This window comes from Ictalurus punctatus, chromosome 22 (genome assembly GCF_001660625.3).
Source record: "Ictalurus punctatus breed USDA103 chromosome 22, Coco_2.0, whole genome shotgun sequence".
NCBI lineage: Eukaryota > Metazoa > Chordata > Actinopteri > Siluriformes > Ictaluridae > Ictalurus > Ictalurus punctatus.
Window position 1 is genome coordinate 19606297 of NC_030437.2, and position 18039 is coordinate 19624335.

The window sequence follows — 18039 nt, forward strand, 5'->3', positions numbered from 1 at the left end:
AATGTCTAATGGAAGTCTAAACAAAGACTTGTGTCTAAGGATGGGATTCGTGTGTGTGTGTGTGTCTCTAAGCAAATCTCTAGTTATTTAGTTTTCCAGCACTGGAGCAAAAGAACTAACGGTAGGTTCCGGTTACCTTACACCTTCCTGTAGGTTTTGTCCGTGTCTGTACGCCGGATGTGGATCGGAAGATCGTAACCACAAGATCTCGGTTACGCGACCCGCTAGGGACCGGGCCGGGCCGTGAGCGATGAGAGGACAAATATATCGCGATACTTTTGAGTAAATGATCAGTGTCACGATATATACGTTCGCTAGCAAGCTGCCTGAAAATTCACACTGCGTTTTAAATAAATAAATAGACGGGTATGCGTTTAAAAAAATGTTATAAATAAACACCACAATCTGTTTATTAAAAAAAAAAAAAAAAAAAACAAGGGGGTTGGGGGAGTACATTTTATTGTTCACTTGAAATCTTTGTAAAGTTTTGAATGTCACTGTTTGGAATTGTGTTCGAAAAAGTGTTCTTTCTCCATTAACTGCTAATGCTTTTCTTTTAAAAACGACAGGAATACCGAGCGGAGTGTAATGTGGAGATTTGAAGCTTTTCTAACACCGTGTGAAGAATTCATTAAAACGTTTTCCCACCCTACGTCACATGATTTTACGACTCGTGCTGTGTTGATTTTCCTCCGATTGTGATTTTAACTTTATTTATTTTTTTTTTTCATCTTTCGATTTAATCAAGAACAGGTACAAATAAAACCCTCCTGAAGCCATGGCGTGGCGCTGGTGTGTGTCATGTTTAAACTCCGACGTCAGAACAGCGGACAGATAATTATGGATCGGTGCGATACTAAACAAGCTTTTCCTTCTGCCTGTTAGACTTTAAGACCAGACCGCGTACAGGAGCAGTAGGTTTGCTTTAAGTGTCTAAAAGCCGTGCTGTTTGTTTGTTTGTTTGTTTATTTATTTATTTATTTCCCCCCATGAAATCAGAATGAACGTTTTGTAGGTTTTAAGTAGGAATCCGTCCTCGTGACTACGCGTGGACGTAAATCCACAGAAAGCTTCTCGCTTTGGAAACGGTCTTGTCTGATTTCCTCCTCTTGAGATTTAAAAAAAGAAATCGTTATTTATTTTTGAATAACTTCATGACGTGCAGTGAACTCTGACCGAGCAGCCGATCTGTGTGTAAATATTCCCAGTGAGTTACTTGACGGACATCTCTTCAGTAAACATCTCCCGTCTCGCTGATGTGGTGAGGTTTTTCTGTAAGGGGTCTCCAGTGTCCGAACAGAAGAATTTATGGTTTGTTTATTTTGTTTTTTTTGCTATTTTTGTCTTATTAACGTCGATGGAGAGAATAAAGCACGGCTGGTGAGAGAACTGTTTATAGCCGCCGCAACGTACGTGAGAACAGGAGCTAACTTGTGTACATGTGTAGAAATGACAAAAATGTACAAGGATTACAAAAAATTATCGTAATCGCTTGACAGTAAGTGACAATACTGCGATTATAAAGTGTCCCGTGTCATTAATGTTATCATACGGTAATGTGTGTTGAACAGCTTTAAGGCGCTGGGGTGGAAACTGTCCTTGAATAGCGTAGCGTGTGTTGGAATAGTCCTGAGCCGTTTGCCAGAGACAGAACAGTGACTGTGTTTGTCATGATGCGCTCTGCTCTGTCTTTCCGAGGCAGCATGCATGTCCTGGACTGCTGGTAGCTGTGTGCCGATGCGTTTCTGAGCTGTTTTAACCTTTCATAGGGCTTTCCTTTCCTGTATGGAGCAGCTGCCATGCCAGGATGCAAGAACAGACTCCACCACACTGGGGCCGTAGTGGACATCCTGGCTTTCTTCAGACGCCCGAGGAAGCCGAGGTGTCGGAGATCCTTTTTGATGATGGATCGAGTGAGTGTGACCCGTAGGAATCTGAAGCTGTTGACCCTCTCTACTTTGTCCCCTCTGATGTAGATTGGTGTGTACCTTCTCCTGTTTCCTAAAGTCAATCTCCAGCTCTGTGGTTTTACTGGCATTAAGAAACAGGTTGTAGCTCTGGCACCATCGTCCCCAGAACCTCACCTCCTACCTGTCGGCCGCCTCGCCATCGCGGGCAATCGGACCCCCGACAAGGCTGGTGTCGTCGGCAAACTTAATGACAGTGTCGGAGTGTGAAAGGCCACGTAATCGTATGTAAACGAGGAATACCACATCGGGCTCGGAACGCCTCCCTGTGGAACGCCAGTGTTGGCGAGGAAATCCAGGATCCAGTTGCACAACATGGTGCTTATTCCCAGATCTAGTTCGAGCTCCGTGTTAAACACGGAGCTCGATTCCCACACGGAGTTTAATGTTCTCCCCGTGCTTCCTCCAGCAGTCCCGAATGTGTGTGTGATTGTGTCCTGTCCAGGGCGTCCCCCGAGTTCCTCGGGATAGGCTCCGGATCGGAAGGTCGTGAGTTCAGATCCCAGCGCTGCCATCGCTGGGCCCTCGAGCGAAGACCTTAACCTTCAACTAGATATAAATGTAAGTTGCTCTGGATAGGAGCCTCAGCCAAATGCCATTAGTGTGTGCGTGCGTCTGTCTGTCTGTCTGTCTGCCTCTGGGCATTTCCTAAAGCTCAATTCGTTCTACGTGTTTTTTTAGACCCAGTTGTTAAGATGAAGCCAAATATGCAAATACGGTTGAAATTCAAATGTTTCCACAGGAAGGGCTTGCTGTATTCCCAGCCTCATCATTTCCTAGTTTGTTTTTATTCATTTGTCTTATTTTATCCAAATAAGGAACATTAATGAATAGTTGATGGTTAAGAGCGATTTTTATTTATTTTTTTAAATCATTTTTATTATAACCGTGGCAAACGAAGCAGAAGCAGATGATTTTGACATTCACATTTTTGTTCTTTTGTTCAAGTAGCATGAGAAAACTTGAGCTGGTCAATTATGACAGAATTTAGGAACACAGTGTGAACCACGACACATTAATCTACCTTCTGAGAAACTAAATGTAATAGACTAAATGTTTTCAGTTCATTTTACAGATTGTATGCTAAAAACAACCGTTAACCTGTTTACCTTGTAAACAAATACAATAAACATCAATGCTCAGGGTCTGAAGTCTGCTCCTTATGACCGGTGAGGAATTATTTAATAAAGAAGTTTGAATTAAACCCACCTTGTAGCGTTAGCATGATTATTAATTTCCCGCTGTGTCTACACGGGCAGGTGAAAGTTCAGGTCATTTCTCAGGACCAATAGAAGATGGCGGTTGTGAGATGGGGAAGTTGAAGCAGATGATGTTCAGTGTTACTCGTCATCGTAAAGGCTTCCCTGCAGTATTTCCACACTTGTTCGGTCGACTGAGGAGACGAAAAGCAGTGTGAAAGTAACTGTAGTTCGGTGTAGACGCATTTTGGACTTCCTGTTTGTATTATACAACTCCGAAGAGCAGGTCACTCTCACAACCGGCCCATACCTGGCTGTAATCATACGGATTCTGTGTTGGGATCTTCCCGCCACTTCCTGTAGCCCGTTACCACATGTATTCTGGAGTACATCTCGGGTCTTTGGTGTACCTGGGCAAACAGTACCAACTCTACTCTAGACCTACGTAGACGTGCAACCCACTTCTCAGGGTTTAGCATCCAGATGTTCCATTAACGGCTCTCGATTCCCTCTTAATGGGAAGTGACCATTCACCAAACTGAATGTGTTCAGAGAGCCTTCCTGAAATCCCTTCCTGAAAGGAAAACTGAGTGATTTCGTTTAGACAGGATGTTGCTGTTATCCTGCTTTGATCGTTCTCCTAGTGTTGCTCTTTTTCCCATGGTTTCTAAAATGTTTGATTCCGGTAATCACCGGTCTTTCCAGCAGGACGCTGCTCTGTAGAGTCACGCACTGGTCCTTTTAAGGACGTAAGAGGGCAATTGATGGGTTTCAGGCATGATCTCTGAGTCTCAGTTCTGAAGGTCTCTGGTTGCCAACCATTTATTAATTTGAAAAAATCTGAATGAGTGGGTCGGAGACGTCACAAACGGGTCTTTAGGAGGAATAAACCCATCATGCGACGGACCGTTTGGAAGAAAACGAACATTACTGTCAAATTCATGGAATTAATTTAACATCAGTCAAGTTAGTAGTGCCGCATTTAAACATTTCTCATTAATTTACCTTATTTAACAAAAAAAGGAGAGCAATACAAGACCCGATTTCAACATCCAGTCGGATTGGACCGGACCGAACTGATTTCAGAACCGATGATATTTAAATACTAAAATAGGAGATATTACACTAACGTCACACTCATAGTTTTAGCAGCTGGTCGAACAACCTAGAAATGTATCAATTCGTACGTATATATGGCCAAAGTATGTGCACCCCTGACCGTCCCACTCGTATGTCCTTGTTGAACTTCCCGTTCCAGGTTTATTCCCCCTTTTTTCCTGGTATAATAAGCTTCACTCTTTCTTCTGGGAAGGCTTTCCACTCGATTTTGGGGCGTGGCTGTGGGGATTTGTGTGCGTTCAGCTACTAGAGCGTCAGTGAGGTTGAGCTCGGGCGCTGATGTCGGGACGTCGAGGAGGCTCCAGTTCGTCCCAAACAAAGGTGTTCGGTGGGGTTGCGGTCAGGGTTCTGTGCAGGACACTCGAGTTCTTCTTCACCCTTCACACACCACGTCTTCATGGAGCTCGCGCTTTGTGCGCAGGAGCGTCGTGTGACTGATGTCACAAGAATAAAATGTCCCGGGAATATTAGCGAGATTCTGGTGAAGTGTAATAATACTCGTGTAGATATCCTAATACAGTACATCAGAGGCGATTCTCTCCGTGTGTTATGTTCGGTATGTATCGGAGTATTTGGGTTTGTAAAGCATCCGTTCGTAAGCTGATGGTCAGATGACGGCTTTATTAAAGGGAACTCGGGACAGATTACACGCACGAACGCGCTCCAGCTTCCTGTAGCGTGTAACGTTATACACATCGCTCTTTATAATGGATCTCTTTAACAGCTTCGGTTCTTGTCTTGTTTTCATACAGTCGTTGAAATTTGAACATCGATCGTAATCTGCTGGTGTCTTTGTAGTCTTTAGAAGAGAGAGAGAGACGATTTGACCTGATTTAAACTTAATTTCAACTTTATTCCACGTTTTTAAGTAGCAGTGACGAGGCCTGCTGTCGGATACGTGGGAGTTCAGATGATCCGGTTTGGGATCGTGAATTCAGGTCATGTTTTTTTTTTTTTTGTTTTTTTTTTTTTTAACAATAGACACACAGGAAGAGAGATGAACTCGAGATAAACTTGAGAAGGATTTAAGAGCTAATATTTTGATCTGACGGAGACAAAACACTGGCTGTTCTCTCAGCAGCTGAGTTTCACAACCATGAGCAGAACAGGAAATAGTGTATTATAAATATTATATCCTCTGGCAAATGTAATGAGATCGAAAAGCACACACATGCGCACACACACACACACACACGCACTGAGGGTGGATGATTACATTTTAACACTTAGTACTATTGTGTTTTGATTCCCCTGGGCTTGTAGCTCCCATGAACAGCGAGACGTCGGGTGGAGGCTTCACGCGCACGTGTCCGCGCACGTGTCGTTCCAAACGAGGCGTGTCCGAGTCTATTCATTTTTACGAGGAACGGCAAATATTCTTGTAGTCATGGGGGGAAGGTCGTGAAACTTTAACAGCGCCACCTGCAGGACTGGAGTACTTGTATGTACTTGACGAGAGCAGGCACCCTCGTAAGCTCACCGAGGTCGTCACTCAACAATCACGTTAATATTTAGATCACCTCACGGATTTCTAGTTGGATTCTGATCTGGGTTCGGGTTTGGTCTTTCAAAAACCTCGATCGTCTTTTGGTTAGTTCCTCTGTTGATTTGGATGTGTGCTTTGGGTCACTGTAATGCTGAAAAGTACAGCTCCTTTTCATCTCCAGCTTACTAGCAGACACCTGAAGGTGTTGCGCTGAAAGTGGCTGGTATTTGTAGCTATTTACGATTCCCTCCACCTTGAAAAGAAAAAAAAACCCAGTTCTGGCTGAAGAAAAGCAACGCTGAAGCATGATGCTGCCAGCACCATGCTTCGCTGTGGGGATGGTGATCTTTTGGTGGTACCAAACAAACCTTTTGGAATGGGTCTCATCAGACCATGAGAGGGTGCCTGCTCTCGTCAAGTACATACTTATACAAGTACTCCAGTCCTGCAGGTGGCGCTGTTAAAGTTTCATGACCCCCCCCATGACTACAAGAATATTTGCCGTTCCTCGTAAAAATGAATAGACTCGGACACGCCTCGTTTGGAACGACACGTGCGCGGACACGTGCGCGGAGAGCTTCCGTCTAGCTGCCCTGCCCCGTAGCCCAGACATGTGAAGGATACGAGAGATCGTCGTCACATGCAGAGTAATCAGTACTGTCAGGTATTCCTGCAGCTACTTTAATGTTGCCTGGAAACCTCCCTGGTACGTTTTTGCCTTGACCTTTTTTATGAATTTTGGAGGGACGTCCTGTTCTTCGTGATGTCACTGTGGTGCTCCATTTGTCTTCACTTGTTGATGATGGCCTTCACGGTGGTCCATGGAACATCTAATGTTTTGGGAGAATTATTATTTTTTTTATACCCCTCTCCTGATCGATACCTTTCAACAAATGAGATACTGCCCAGGCTTTGTACGGGCTTTGTGAGCGGACTTCAGCAGTCAGATGATACAAAGATGTGAAGAAAATCCTACAGCAACAGCTGGTCTTTATTTAGGGTTAATCAGAATCATGTCATTGATGACTGACAGATGTACGATAGTTACTTTTGAACATGAGATTGAATGTGATTGGTTCATTCTGAACACAGCCACGCCCCCTAGTTCTAAAAGGGTGTGCACAGTTTTAACCTGCAGCAGGGTTATTGTAAAAAAAATTCTATTTCTCCTTATTTTTTTTACATCAAACTTACAACTTAAACCACTTCGTAAACAACTTGCCATTTTAACAGGGGTGTGTAGACTTTTTATTTTCCACCGTAACTCTTATCTGAAGATCTCTTTTGCTGCAGAAACTATGTGCCGGTGTTTAATTATTTATGAAACACTGGTAGTCTGATCCAGACTGGAGCTGGTGAACTGTCCGCTTTTATTAGACTCTCCTGTGGGAAGCACCACTGGGGGAAAAAAAAAAAAAAAGTCCCCAGCTTTCCAAAAAGGATGAGGTCGCCGTTATGTAACCGTCCCAGAATCCTATGGTTTTACATTTCTGCATGAAGTACAAGACAAAATGCTCCAGGCTGCAAGCAAACATGTCCGTGATTCCTTTCTGAAATATTGGAGTGTAAAATGAGCCTTTTTGTACACCCCTTTTCCTTCTCTTGGAGAGAGAAAGTCCCCGTGTGTAAAGTTTTTATATTGCTTTTATTTCCTACAAGTCGCTGTTTTACGTTAACGTGGACGGACTGGGCCATCGGAGTCTGGATCCCAGACCTCGTCCCATTTTTCTTTTTTTTCTGGGTGTCAGGAAAGTTTTTTTTTTTTTGCTTCAGTGTTTTTCTTCACACCTGGAGCGAGAGGAAATTGTCTCCTGGCATGACTGTGTGTGCGACTCGTTATGTTAGTGAGAAAGAGAGAACAGCTCTCCCTCAGGGTCCTCACAAACTGTCGGACCCCACAATCAGCTGTTTGTTAAACGGATATTTTAGGATAGATTGCCCCACTTCATCCTTACTAATGCCTATATATCCTATTATACTTCTTATATATCCTATTATACTAATTATACCTATATATCCTATTATACTTCTTATATATCCTATTATACTAATTATACCTATATATCCTATTATACTTCTTATATATCCTATTATACTTCTTATATATCCTATTATACTTCTTGTACTATATATCCTATTATACTTCTTGTACTATATATCCTATTATACTTCTTATACCTATATATCCTATTATACTTCTTATACCTATATATCCTATTATACTTCTTATACTATATATCCTATTATACTTCTTATATATCCTATTATACTTCTTACACCTATATATCATATTATACTATTATACCTATATATCCTATTATACTTCTTATATATCCTATTATACTAATTATACCTATATATCCTATTATACTTCTTATATATATCCTATTATACCTATATATCCTATTATACTTCTTATATATCCTATTATACTTCGTATATATCCTATTATACTATTATACCTATATATCCTATTATACTTCTTATATATCCTATTATACCTATATATCCTATTATACTTCGTATATATCCTATTATACTATTATACCTATATATCCTATTATACTTCTTATATATCCTATTATACTAATTATACCTATATATCCTATTATACTTCTTATATATCCTATTATACTAATTATACCTATATATCCTATTATACTTCTTATACTATATATCCTATTATACTTCTTATATATATCCTATTATACTTCTTATACTATATATCCTATTATACTTCTTATACTATATATCCTATTATACTTCTTATATATATCCTATTATACTTCTTATACTATATATCCTATTATACTTCTTATACTATATATCCTATTATACTTCTTATACTATATATCCTATTATACTTCTTATACTATATATCCTATTATACTTCTTATACTATATATCCTATTATACTATTATACCTATATATCCTATTATACTTCTTATATATCCTATTATACTAATTATACCTATATATCCTATTATACTAATTATACCTATATATCCTATTATACTAATTATACCTATATATCCTATTATACTTCTTATATATATCCTATTATATTTCTTATACCTATATATCCTTTTATACTTCTTACAGTCATTAAAATAAGACTTCTATAATAAATCAGTAATGTTCTTTTGTCTTCGGTGATATGCAAATTTTGAATGAATATGCAAAGTGACGTCATGAGTGAGTTTTTCAGCAGGAGTCTGAATATAATGATGGGATGTGGGATGTGGGGGGGGGGGGGCGCAATCCGGAAACACCACACGCGCGCGCAGACTCACTCTTAAAGTATCCTGTAAAGGCACAGACGCTACAGAAATCGGTGCAGCTCCGTGCGCGAGAGGAACGAAAGGAGAACTCTCACTGATGTCACCGGGGGCCGTGCAGATCATCTGAGCTCTTAACATCATGTTATACGGTGTCGTTTCTCCGACCGCGTGCGGCGCTCCTCTGCTGCAGCCCGTCTGGGACGAGATACGCGAGCGCTCGGGGGAGCGCGCGACGCCGCTGTGGAGCGCGTGCCTGGCTTTCTCGGTTCACGTCCTGCTCTCGGCGCTCTTCCTCGGGCTCGATGTGCTCGGCCCGCGCGTGCCGTGGATCAGTCGGTACAGGATCCACGGGAAGCCTGTCAGCCTGCGCCGCTGGTTTCGCTGCCTCGTGCGGATTTCGTGGAAGTACGCGCTGTGCATCTTGCCGGTGAGCGCGTGGATCGGGTACGCCGGATTCGCGCAGCACGAGCGCGCGGCTGCTGCTGCTGCTGCTGCGCCATCGCTGCTCGTCGCGTGCTCGGAGTGTTTTTCTTGCTTGCTCGTGTTCGACACCACCTTCTTCTTCGTGCACTACACCGTGCACAGGTGAGACTTCCGCTTTCACACAACTCTTCTGAACATCGAACAAAAACAATGCTTTTATTTGCAACAATTGATACGTTTAAAGTTAAGCTCGCGCCTTGCATGATGTACTTTGTATATACACAACTTAATTAAGTCAATCAACATGACCGAGGCGGAGGAAACATTACAACCTAAACCCCATCCTCTCTTTTTGTCACGATAACCTCGTGAAGAACTTTTGGCTTCGACATTACTGAACTAGCCGCTAAGTTCCCTTAGCCACTGACTGTCTGCACCTGTTACCCAGCATTAACATTCACCGAACACATGAAGAAACACGGCTCCAACCCATCCTCCTAATGCTAATTACTACAGCTTACCTTGTCCAAAACACTTGCTGAATGTAGTTAACCTTAACCCACTCTGCATTACATCATGGTGATCGTTAACTCTCACAAAGGGAATGGGAATGTCTAACATTACCACGAGTTGTACACTACAGTAATGTTATTAACTCGCTTAGCTACTCCTCCCTACTGCGGACCGCATTCAGACAGCTAACACTGACTCAGAGCCTCGGAGATAAGATGCAGACTCAGAGAATTATAGAATAGCCTCAGTCACAGCCAACATAAACACATGATGCTAATAGTGTAACACCAACACTGAGGAAGCAGTGCATGATGTTTACTTTTGAAGCGTGTTGAAATAGTAAGAACACAAAAAAAGTGTGTAGGATATGTCACCGCCAGTGAAAATGACCCAGCCATTAACCCAGTGGTTGGGTTACATAAAACTACCAAAAAAAAAAACTTCCCCAGACTCAGAAAATAGCCCAATTAAATGACCCAAAAGCCTCAACCTAGAGTTGTTTTTTTTTTTTTTTTTTTTTTTAAGAGTGTATATATTTTATAATGATATCATGTTCCACCCCCAGGTGGCGCTTACAAAAGTAATTAATTAATTAGCACAGTTTGACATTTTAAATTGGTTCTTTTTTCGATCTCTTTTATTTATTTAATTTTTTTTTTTGGTGCACATGTTCCATATGATCTTCCAGATGAAATATTGTAAGATTTAATGTTTTCTCTTCATATCAGTAAGATAATATTCAGGAGGTCATGACTACTGAGGAGGAGGATAATTACATTCCTCGGATCTGAATGACGAGTACTGACTTGCAACTCGCAACCTTGGCAGTGTGTAGAAGTGAAGCACGGTTCAGCTGTTACACAACATTAGTAAATCCTGTTATTAAGTGTTCTTAAGTATTATTAAGAGTTAATAAGCGTTATTAATTGGCCATAATGCACTGGAGTTACTGTATCCACTCTGAAGTGGATTCTTTTCCTGAAACCCTGTGTGTTTTATTCCTCTTCTGGCACAGCAATTTACCAACACTTAATTTAAAAAATATATATATATATTTTTAAAGATCGCCACATCTTACTTTTTATCCAATTCTATAAATGCTTCGTTGATGATTTAGTACCAGTACTAACTAAGGTTTTTAATCACGCCCTTTCCAAAGAAGACCCACCAGCTACATGGTCTGAGGCCATTGTCTCAGTGATCCATCAAGAATGCAAAGACCTGTGATCCTGGAGGAGTATAGACCAATTAGCCTGTTATGTAACAATCAAAAAATACTAACAAGTATCCTGGCAAAAAGATTGCAAAAAATTATAGCAAAGTTGTTTAAGGCGGATCAGACAGGCTTTATCCCTGACAGACAGGGAGCCAACAACTTAAGGAGAACATTAAATATTAGAACATGTGCCAGGAAAAGTAAGTAAAATTCCATGTTAATTAGCTTTGATGCGCAGAAAGCATTCGATGCTGTAAATTGGAATTCCTGTATAAAACATTGGCTGCAATGGGCTTCCACCCAAAATTTGTGGACTGTGTAAAGGTTATGTACACAAACCCCAAGTCACGTGTAAGGGTGAATGGATGTTGCTCTGACTTTTTCCACCTTGAGAGTGGGTCCGCCAGGGTGATTGCCTCAGCTCTTTGCTGTTTGCCATAAATATTGAACCCTTAGCAGCACTAATAGGACAAAATGAGACTATCAAGGGTATAAAAGATGCGGGTCAAACAGAACACAAGATTTCACTCTACGCGGACGTCATACTGACATATATTAGTGATCCAGCCTCCTCTATCTCTTCGCCAATCAGAAATTTAAAGGAATACGGAGAACTCTCGGGATCAACCAATCGAAATCTGAAGCAGTGATGCCGGTGGCGCACTGGCCAGCACAACTAACGGGAAGATTTAACTTCCGTTGGTCTAATCAAGGTTTTAAATACCTAGGAATCTTCATAACCCCGGATACATCACGGCTATTTATGGCTAACTGCGGGAAATTATTGGGTGAAATAAAAACTGACTTTGACAAGATGGGAATCACTCCCTTTATCTCTAATGGGACGAGTGGAAACGATACGGATGAACATATTGCCGAGGCGGCTCTTTCTGTTCCAATCCCTGCCCGTAGAGCATCCCGTTACTACATTCAAAATCATTAATAAATGCCTATCCAAAGAGGAGAGGGACACAAAATAACAAACAGCCCCGCTTGGAGGGAATTTGAATGGAAAATGTTGTGGATAAAAAATGTCATAAAATAAACATAAGGGAGACCTAGCATCCAGCAAAAGGGAGAAGAAGAAAAAACGGGCACCTAGACACATAGAAGCGGGATTAGGCGGACATTGACGGATTGGAATTACACTTTAAAGATCTTTAAGAGCAGTAGTAGTCAAAAAAAGCCAAAAAGAGGTATACGAGCTGAGCTGAGGAGGGCTAACACACACACACACGCTCGTACAGTCAAGCGCGGGCAAGTAGACACAACATACACACACATGAATAACTTTAATAATATCTTATAGTAATAGAGAAACTCTATAAAAAAAACCAGAATAGTAGGATATGCAGGACAGTAGAACTGTAATGATATTAAGAAGTTGGAAGTACAGTAAACCGCTTTTCAAGTAGTATAAATATATATAAAATAAGAAATATAGTGCAAATATGAAAATAAATTATAAACTAGAAATACAGGAAAATGTAAACCTACTCATGACTCAAATGGTGAGGGTTCTTGGCTCGCAAGGAAGGCCTTAATTTTAAGAGAAAACCATGAGGAGCCATTTATAAGGGTGGCTGAGTCAAGCTGACCCCGCGAGATAAGAGTGAGACCAAGGTCTCTCTAAATTGTTTTGTCACTCTCCACTTCCGAACCTAATGTATAAATACTGGAGCTTGAGCTCCAGGTGTCGGATCACTTCTGAGAATTCTCATCGGTGTGGATCTCGTGTGGTGGAATGGAACAATAAAGCTGGGCCTTTGCTTCTTCTCACTCACGGCTGGTGTATTTTTTCTATCTCAGAGGTAGATGTGAGTATTGGCTTCTAAGTTGAATTTTAAATGTTTTTGGGTAATAGGCTAAATTTGAGCCAACAAAAGTCAAGAAGAGATTTTTCAGAACTCCTTATTACCTTAAAATTTGAAGACAGATCAGATCCATCTTTTGGGGGGGGGGGGGGGGGGGGGGGCTGGTGGGAGACCACACACACATTCTGGGACTGTCTAAAATTAACAGAATATTGGCAAAGCATACAAAATGACATTTAAAAATGTTTACAGTGAGGGAAAAAAGTATTTGACCCCCTGCTGATTTTGTACGTTTGCCCACTGACAAAGAAATGATCAGTCTATCATTTTAATGGTAGATTTATTTGAACAGTGAGAGACAGAATAACAACAAGAAAATCCAGAAAAACGCATGTCAAAAATGTTATAAATTGATTTGCATTTCAATGAGGGAAATAAGTATTTGACCCCTCTGCAGAACATGACTTAGTACTTGGTTTAAAAACCCTTGTTGGCAATCACAGAGGTCAGACGTTTCTTGTAGTTGGCCACCAGGTTTGCACACATCTCAGGAGGGATTTTGTCCCACTCCTCTTTGCAGATCGTCTCCAAGTCATTAAGGTTTCGAGGCTGACGTTTGGCAACTCGAACCTTCAGCTCCCTCCACAGATTTTCTATGGGATTTAGGTCTGGAGACTGGCTAGGTCACTCCAGGACCTTAATGTGCTTCTTCTTGAGCCACTCCTTTGTTGCCTTGGCCGTGTGTTTTGGGTCATTGTCATGCTGGAATACCCATCTTCACCCATTTTCAATGCCCTGGCTGAGGGAAGGAGGTTCTCACCCAAGATTTGTCGGTACATGGCCCCGTCCATCGTCCCTTTGATGCGGTGAAGTTGTCCTGTCCCCATAGCAGAAAAAAAACACCAAAGCATAATGTTTCCACCTCCATGTTTGACGGTGAGGATGGTGTTCTTGGGGTCATAGGCAGCATTCCTCCTGCTCCAAACTCGGCGAGTTGAGTTGATGCCAAAGAGCTCCATTTTGGTCTCATCTGACCACAACACTTTCACCCAGTTGTCCTCTGAATCATTCAGATGTTCATTGGCGAACTTCAGACGGTCATGTATATGTGCTTTCTTGAGCAGCGGACCTTGCGCGCGCTGCAGGATTTCAGTCCTTCACGGCGTAGTGTGTTACCGATTGTTTTCTTGGTGACTATGGTCCCAGCTGCCTTGAGATCATTGACAAGATCCTCCCGTGTAGTTCTGGGCTGATTCCTCACTGTTCTCATGATCAATGCAACTCCACGAGGTGAGATCTTGCATGGAGCCCCAGGCCGAGGAAGATCGACAGTTGTTTTGTGTTTCTTCCATTTGTTGTCATCTTCTCACCAAGCTGCTTGGCAATGGTCTTGTAGCCCATTCCAGACTTGTGTAGGTCTACAATCTTGTCCCTGACATCCTTGGAGAGCTCTTTGCTCTTGGCCATGGTGGAGAGTTTGGAATCTGATTGATTGATTGCTTCTGTGGACAGGTGTCTTTTATACAGGTAACAAGCTGAGATTAGGAGCACTCCCTTTAAGAGTGTGCTCCTAATCTCAGCTCGTTACCTGTATAAAAGACACCTGGGAGCCAGAAATCTTTCTGATTGAGAGGGGGTCAAATACTTATTTCCCTCATTAAAATGCTAATCAATTTATAACATTTTGACATGCGTTTTTCTGGATTTTTTTGTTGTTATTCTGTCTCTGACTGTTCAAATAAACCTACCATTAAAATTATAGACTGATCATTTCTTTGTCAGTGGGCAAACGTACAAAATCAGCAGGGGGTCAAATACTTCTTTCCCTCACTGTACATGTAGAACTGCCTTTAGAACCATCTTCTTACTTATATTCATTTACTTCCGGAGGAGGTGGAGAGCAATAATACGATATTCTCACTGAGAGTCTTGCTCTTAATAGCTAAGAAGATGATTACGGTCTCCTGGCTGAAGCCGCAGCCCCCCACGATATCAGCATGGAGGGAAAGGGTGAAGGATGTTTATTACATGGGATATATAACTGCAAAATTACAACTAAAAACAGAAATATTTTCAATGAAATGGTCCCCGATCGGCTCATATTTTCTCATGTGATTTGCTGTTGGAGTCGGAGTCGATTTCCTCTGTTATCTAAATCTGAATGCCATCATGATGTTATTCACGCATTACTGTTGTTTATGCATTATTACTGTGCTAATAATATCATTTATTTAATTTATCTGTTTACTGTATTGGTGGTTGTAACCCCTTGCTTACCATTTTGACCCATGAGAGGGAAATACGTGTGGACACTGAGAGGATATTGGAGGCCATGGACTGCCCTGTAAGACATGTAGACCTGTGCTATATCGCTATATCGCTATATCGCTGAATGACTAACTGTACTGTACGGCTGCACTTGATAAAATGGAATAAAAAGAAGTTCAAATAAATAAATAAATAAAGGTTCCTATTATTATTATTATTATTATTATTATTGTTGTTGTTGTTGTTGTTGTTCTTATTAACTTTTATTTTAAAAAAATTATTGTGTACTGCTTATTTTGTGTACAGTGATTTAAGAAGCTGCTTTTAAAGGCGCTCTATAAAATAAAGTTGATTATTATTATTATTATTATTATTATTATTATTATTATTATTTATTTAGAACCGAAAAGGGTTTTGTTTTCAGCCTGATGCCATAGGAGAACACTTTTAAGTTGCATAATGAACCTTTTTCTCTCAAGTTCAAGTTTAGAGAACCGTCTATTCACTGGTGCTTTAAAGAAACCAGAAATGGTTCTTCACAGCAGTACCACACGGAACCATGTTATCATAAGTTCTCTAAAAAAACAAAACATCCTTAGTTAGTGCTTTAAGGAACCAAAGTAAGATTCCTAAGAGTGTTGCCTTCCAGGAGAACCTTTTCCAGTCCCACAAAGAACCTTATACAGTAGGGTTCACGTTAACGTGTTAAGGGATGACACCTTGAACCAATACAATGCTCTGAAGAAGCTATGATGAACCATAAAGAAGTTTTTTTTTTCAATCTCCGAAGTACCATACAGCTCAACTTGAGAACTTTATACAATGTGAAGGAGATTCTTTGTATAAAAGAAAAAAATTAAAAATAACCTATATTTTTAAGAGTGTAGACTACTGTTAGATCTGCTGCTATAGAAATCAATCAACACCTTCTGATCAATCAGATTTGAGAATTGAACAGTGCTGTGGTATTATTCGTTGTAATCCCCCACCCATTCTGTTCCTCAGAAACCCCTGGCTCTTCAAGGTCTTCCATCAGTCTCATCACATGAACGTACACCCTTTCGCACTGGCGGCTCAGGACTCCAGCATCATCGAGCTCGTCTCTCAGCAGGTGTTGGCCATGTTTAGCATCGTGGTGGTGGGCTGCCACCCGGTCAGCCAAATCCTCTTCCATCTGCTCAACATCTGGCTGGCGGTGGAGGACCACTGTGGGTACGATTTCCCCTGGGCTCTCCACAGGATATTGCCCTGCTTCGGAGGAGCTCCTTTCCACCAGGCCCATCATCAGCACATTACTGGGAACTATGCACCGTACTTCACACACTGGGACCTCATATTTGGTACGGCAATACACACGTGAACGGACGTTTGTTTTGGAAGGAGCTGGAGATGTGGATATGGATTTTTTTTTTTTAAAAACAACAACCTCTGAACGCTGACTTGCACTAAGATCATGTCCACGTGTCCAGGAGGTTACGTTTCATATTTTTTGGTCCATGACTGTGGGGAAATTGTAACGCGCAGATTCGCGCTGAAATCATTTCATTGTTTCGTTTTAGTCAACTCCGCACCTGCATACACGCGTACGGATGTGTTCAACAGCGCCACCTACCGGCCTTGCTTGCTCGTACAAATCAGTTTTCAGTTCAAATCAGTTTTATTTGTATAGCGCAATTATTAACACTGGACATTGTCACAAAGCAGTTTTACAGAAATATATCAACTCAGGATTATTGTTTATCCCTAATGAGCAAGCCAGAGGCGACTGTGGTGAGGGAAAAACTCCCTGAGGCGATATGAGGAACCTTGAGAGGAACCCATCCTTATCTGGGTGACACCGGATAGTGCGATTATAAATAAATAAATAAATCCCTTCTATAAATGCGCTACTACATGGTTAAATAGTGCAGATGTGTAGCCATGAAAATTCCTTACAGTTCTTATATGAAGTCTGTTTTGTTGAACTTCTCCGCTGTGTAAAACTGTTTGAGCTCGAAAGCCATCTTCACTGGTTTTGAAGTCGTGCCATCCTCAGTAATCAGTGATGTTTAGGCGGCACCATGTGGGGTCATCCTCAGCAGCAGCGAGTGGTTTTCAGGTGATGACGACTCCAACCAGATGTAGGGGATCAGGATGGATCAGGCAGGTATCTTTATACATGTGGGCGGAGCCTGACTGTAACACCGTGATGTTTGGAATAAATGCTTTTTTGGGGGTGGGGGCGATCCTATCAAAGCACCCACCTCCTTTTGACTATTTTTTTCCTCTCCAGCCACTGTGCTGAAAACTGTGGAAACTGTGGACCTGGCAACCCCGGTGCTCCTTCGCGGGCCATTTCATTTTAACCGTCATTTCAGCCCGTGACACGTCAGTCTGATTTAAATTTTTTATCTATTTTTGATTTTAAATGATTATATTTTTAAGTGAACGTGAACTAATCACAGAATGATGGACTCTTTTTTGGGGGGGGATTCTTTCAGAAATGTAGTTATGCTTCACGTCACTTCACGTGTGTTCTGTACAGGAAGTAACCCGAAGGATGTTGATTAAACCGATCTTTATAATGACATCACTCTTATAATCACCTGTACTGATTCCTGCATTAATTAATCGACACGAGTTTTATATTGAAGAGACATTATTTTATTACATACAGAACTGTGCAAAAGTATTAGCCCCCTATTTCTTTTTTTAATGCTAATTTCTTTGCATAAACATATCTTTGATGTTTATATGATGTCTTGTGCATTAC

General features: G+C 41.3%; 2 protein-coding genes across 5 annotated transcripts in view; both read left to right on the forward strand.

Annotated features, from left to right (window-relative positions):
* erlin2 (ER lipid raft associated 2) overlaps positions 1 to 662 on the forward strand; it is a 17495-nt gene extending 16833 nt beyond the window's left edge. For all 4 annotated transcript variants that reach the window (XM_017452154.3, XM_017452155.3, XM_017452156.3 and 1 more), the window contains one exon: positions 1 to 662. This exon is cut by the window's left edge and continues 679 nt beyond it. The gene's annotated coding sequence lies outside the window, so the exon portion shown is untranslated.
* Positions 663 to 9037: 8375 nt separating this feature from the next.
* Positions 9038 to 16698, forward strand: ch25hl3 (cholesterol 25-hydroxylase like 3). The gene is made up of 2 exons (XM_017452157.3): positions 9038 to 9638; positions 16293 to 16698. The coding sequence occupies exons 1-2, from the start codon at positions 9193 to 9195 to the stop codon at positions 16645 to 16647; spliced, it is 801 nt and encodes a 266-aa protein (XP_017307646.1). The 5' UTR covers positions 9038 to 9192; the 3' UTR covers positions 16648 to 16698.
* The last annotated feature ends 1341 nt before the right edge of the window (positions 16699 to 18039 follow it).

Coding starts and splice junctions, on each gene's coding strand:
- ch25hl3 (XM_017452157.3), top strand. CDS start 9,193: ATGTTATACGGTGTCGTTTCTCCGACCGCGTGCGGCGCTCCTCTGCTG. Junction 9,639..16,292: donor GTGCACTACACCGTGCACAG/GTGAGACTTCCG, acceptor TCTGTTCCTCAG/AAACCCCTGGCTCTTCAAGG.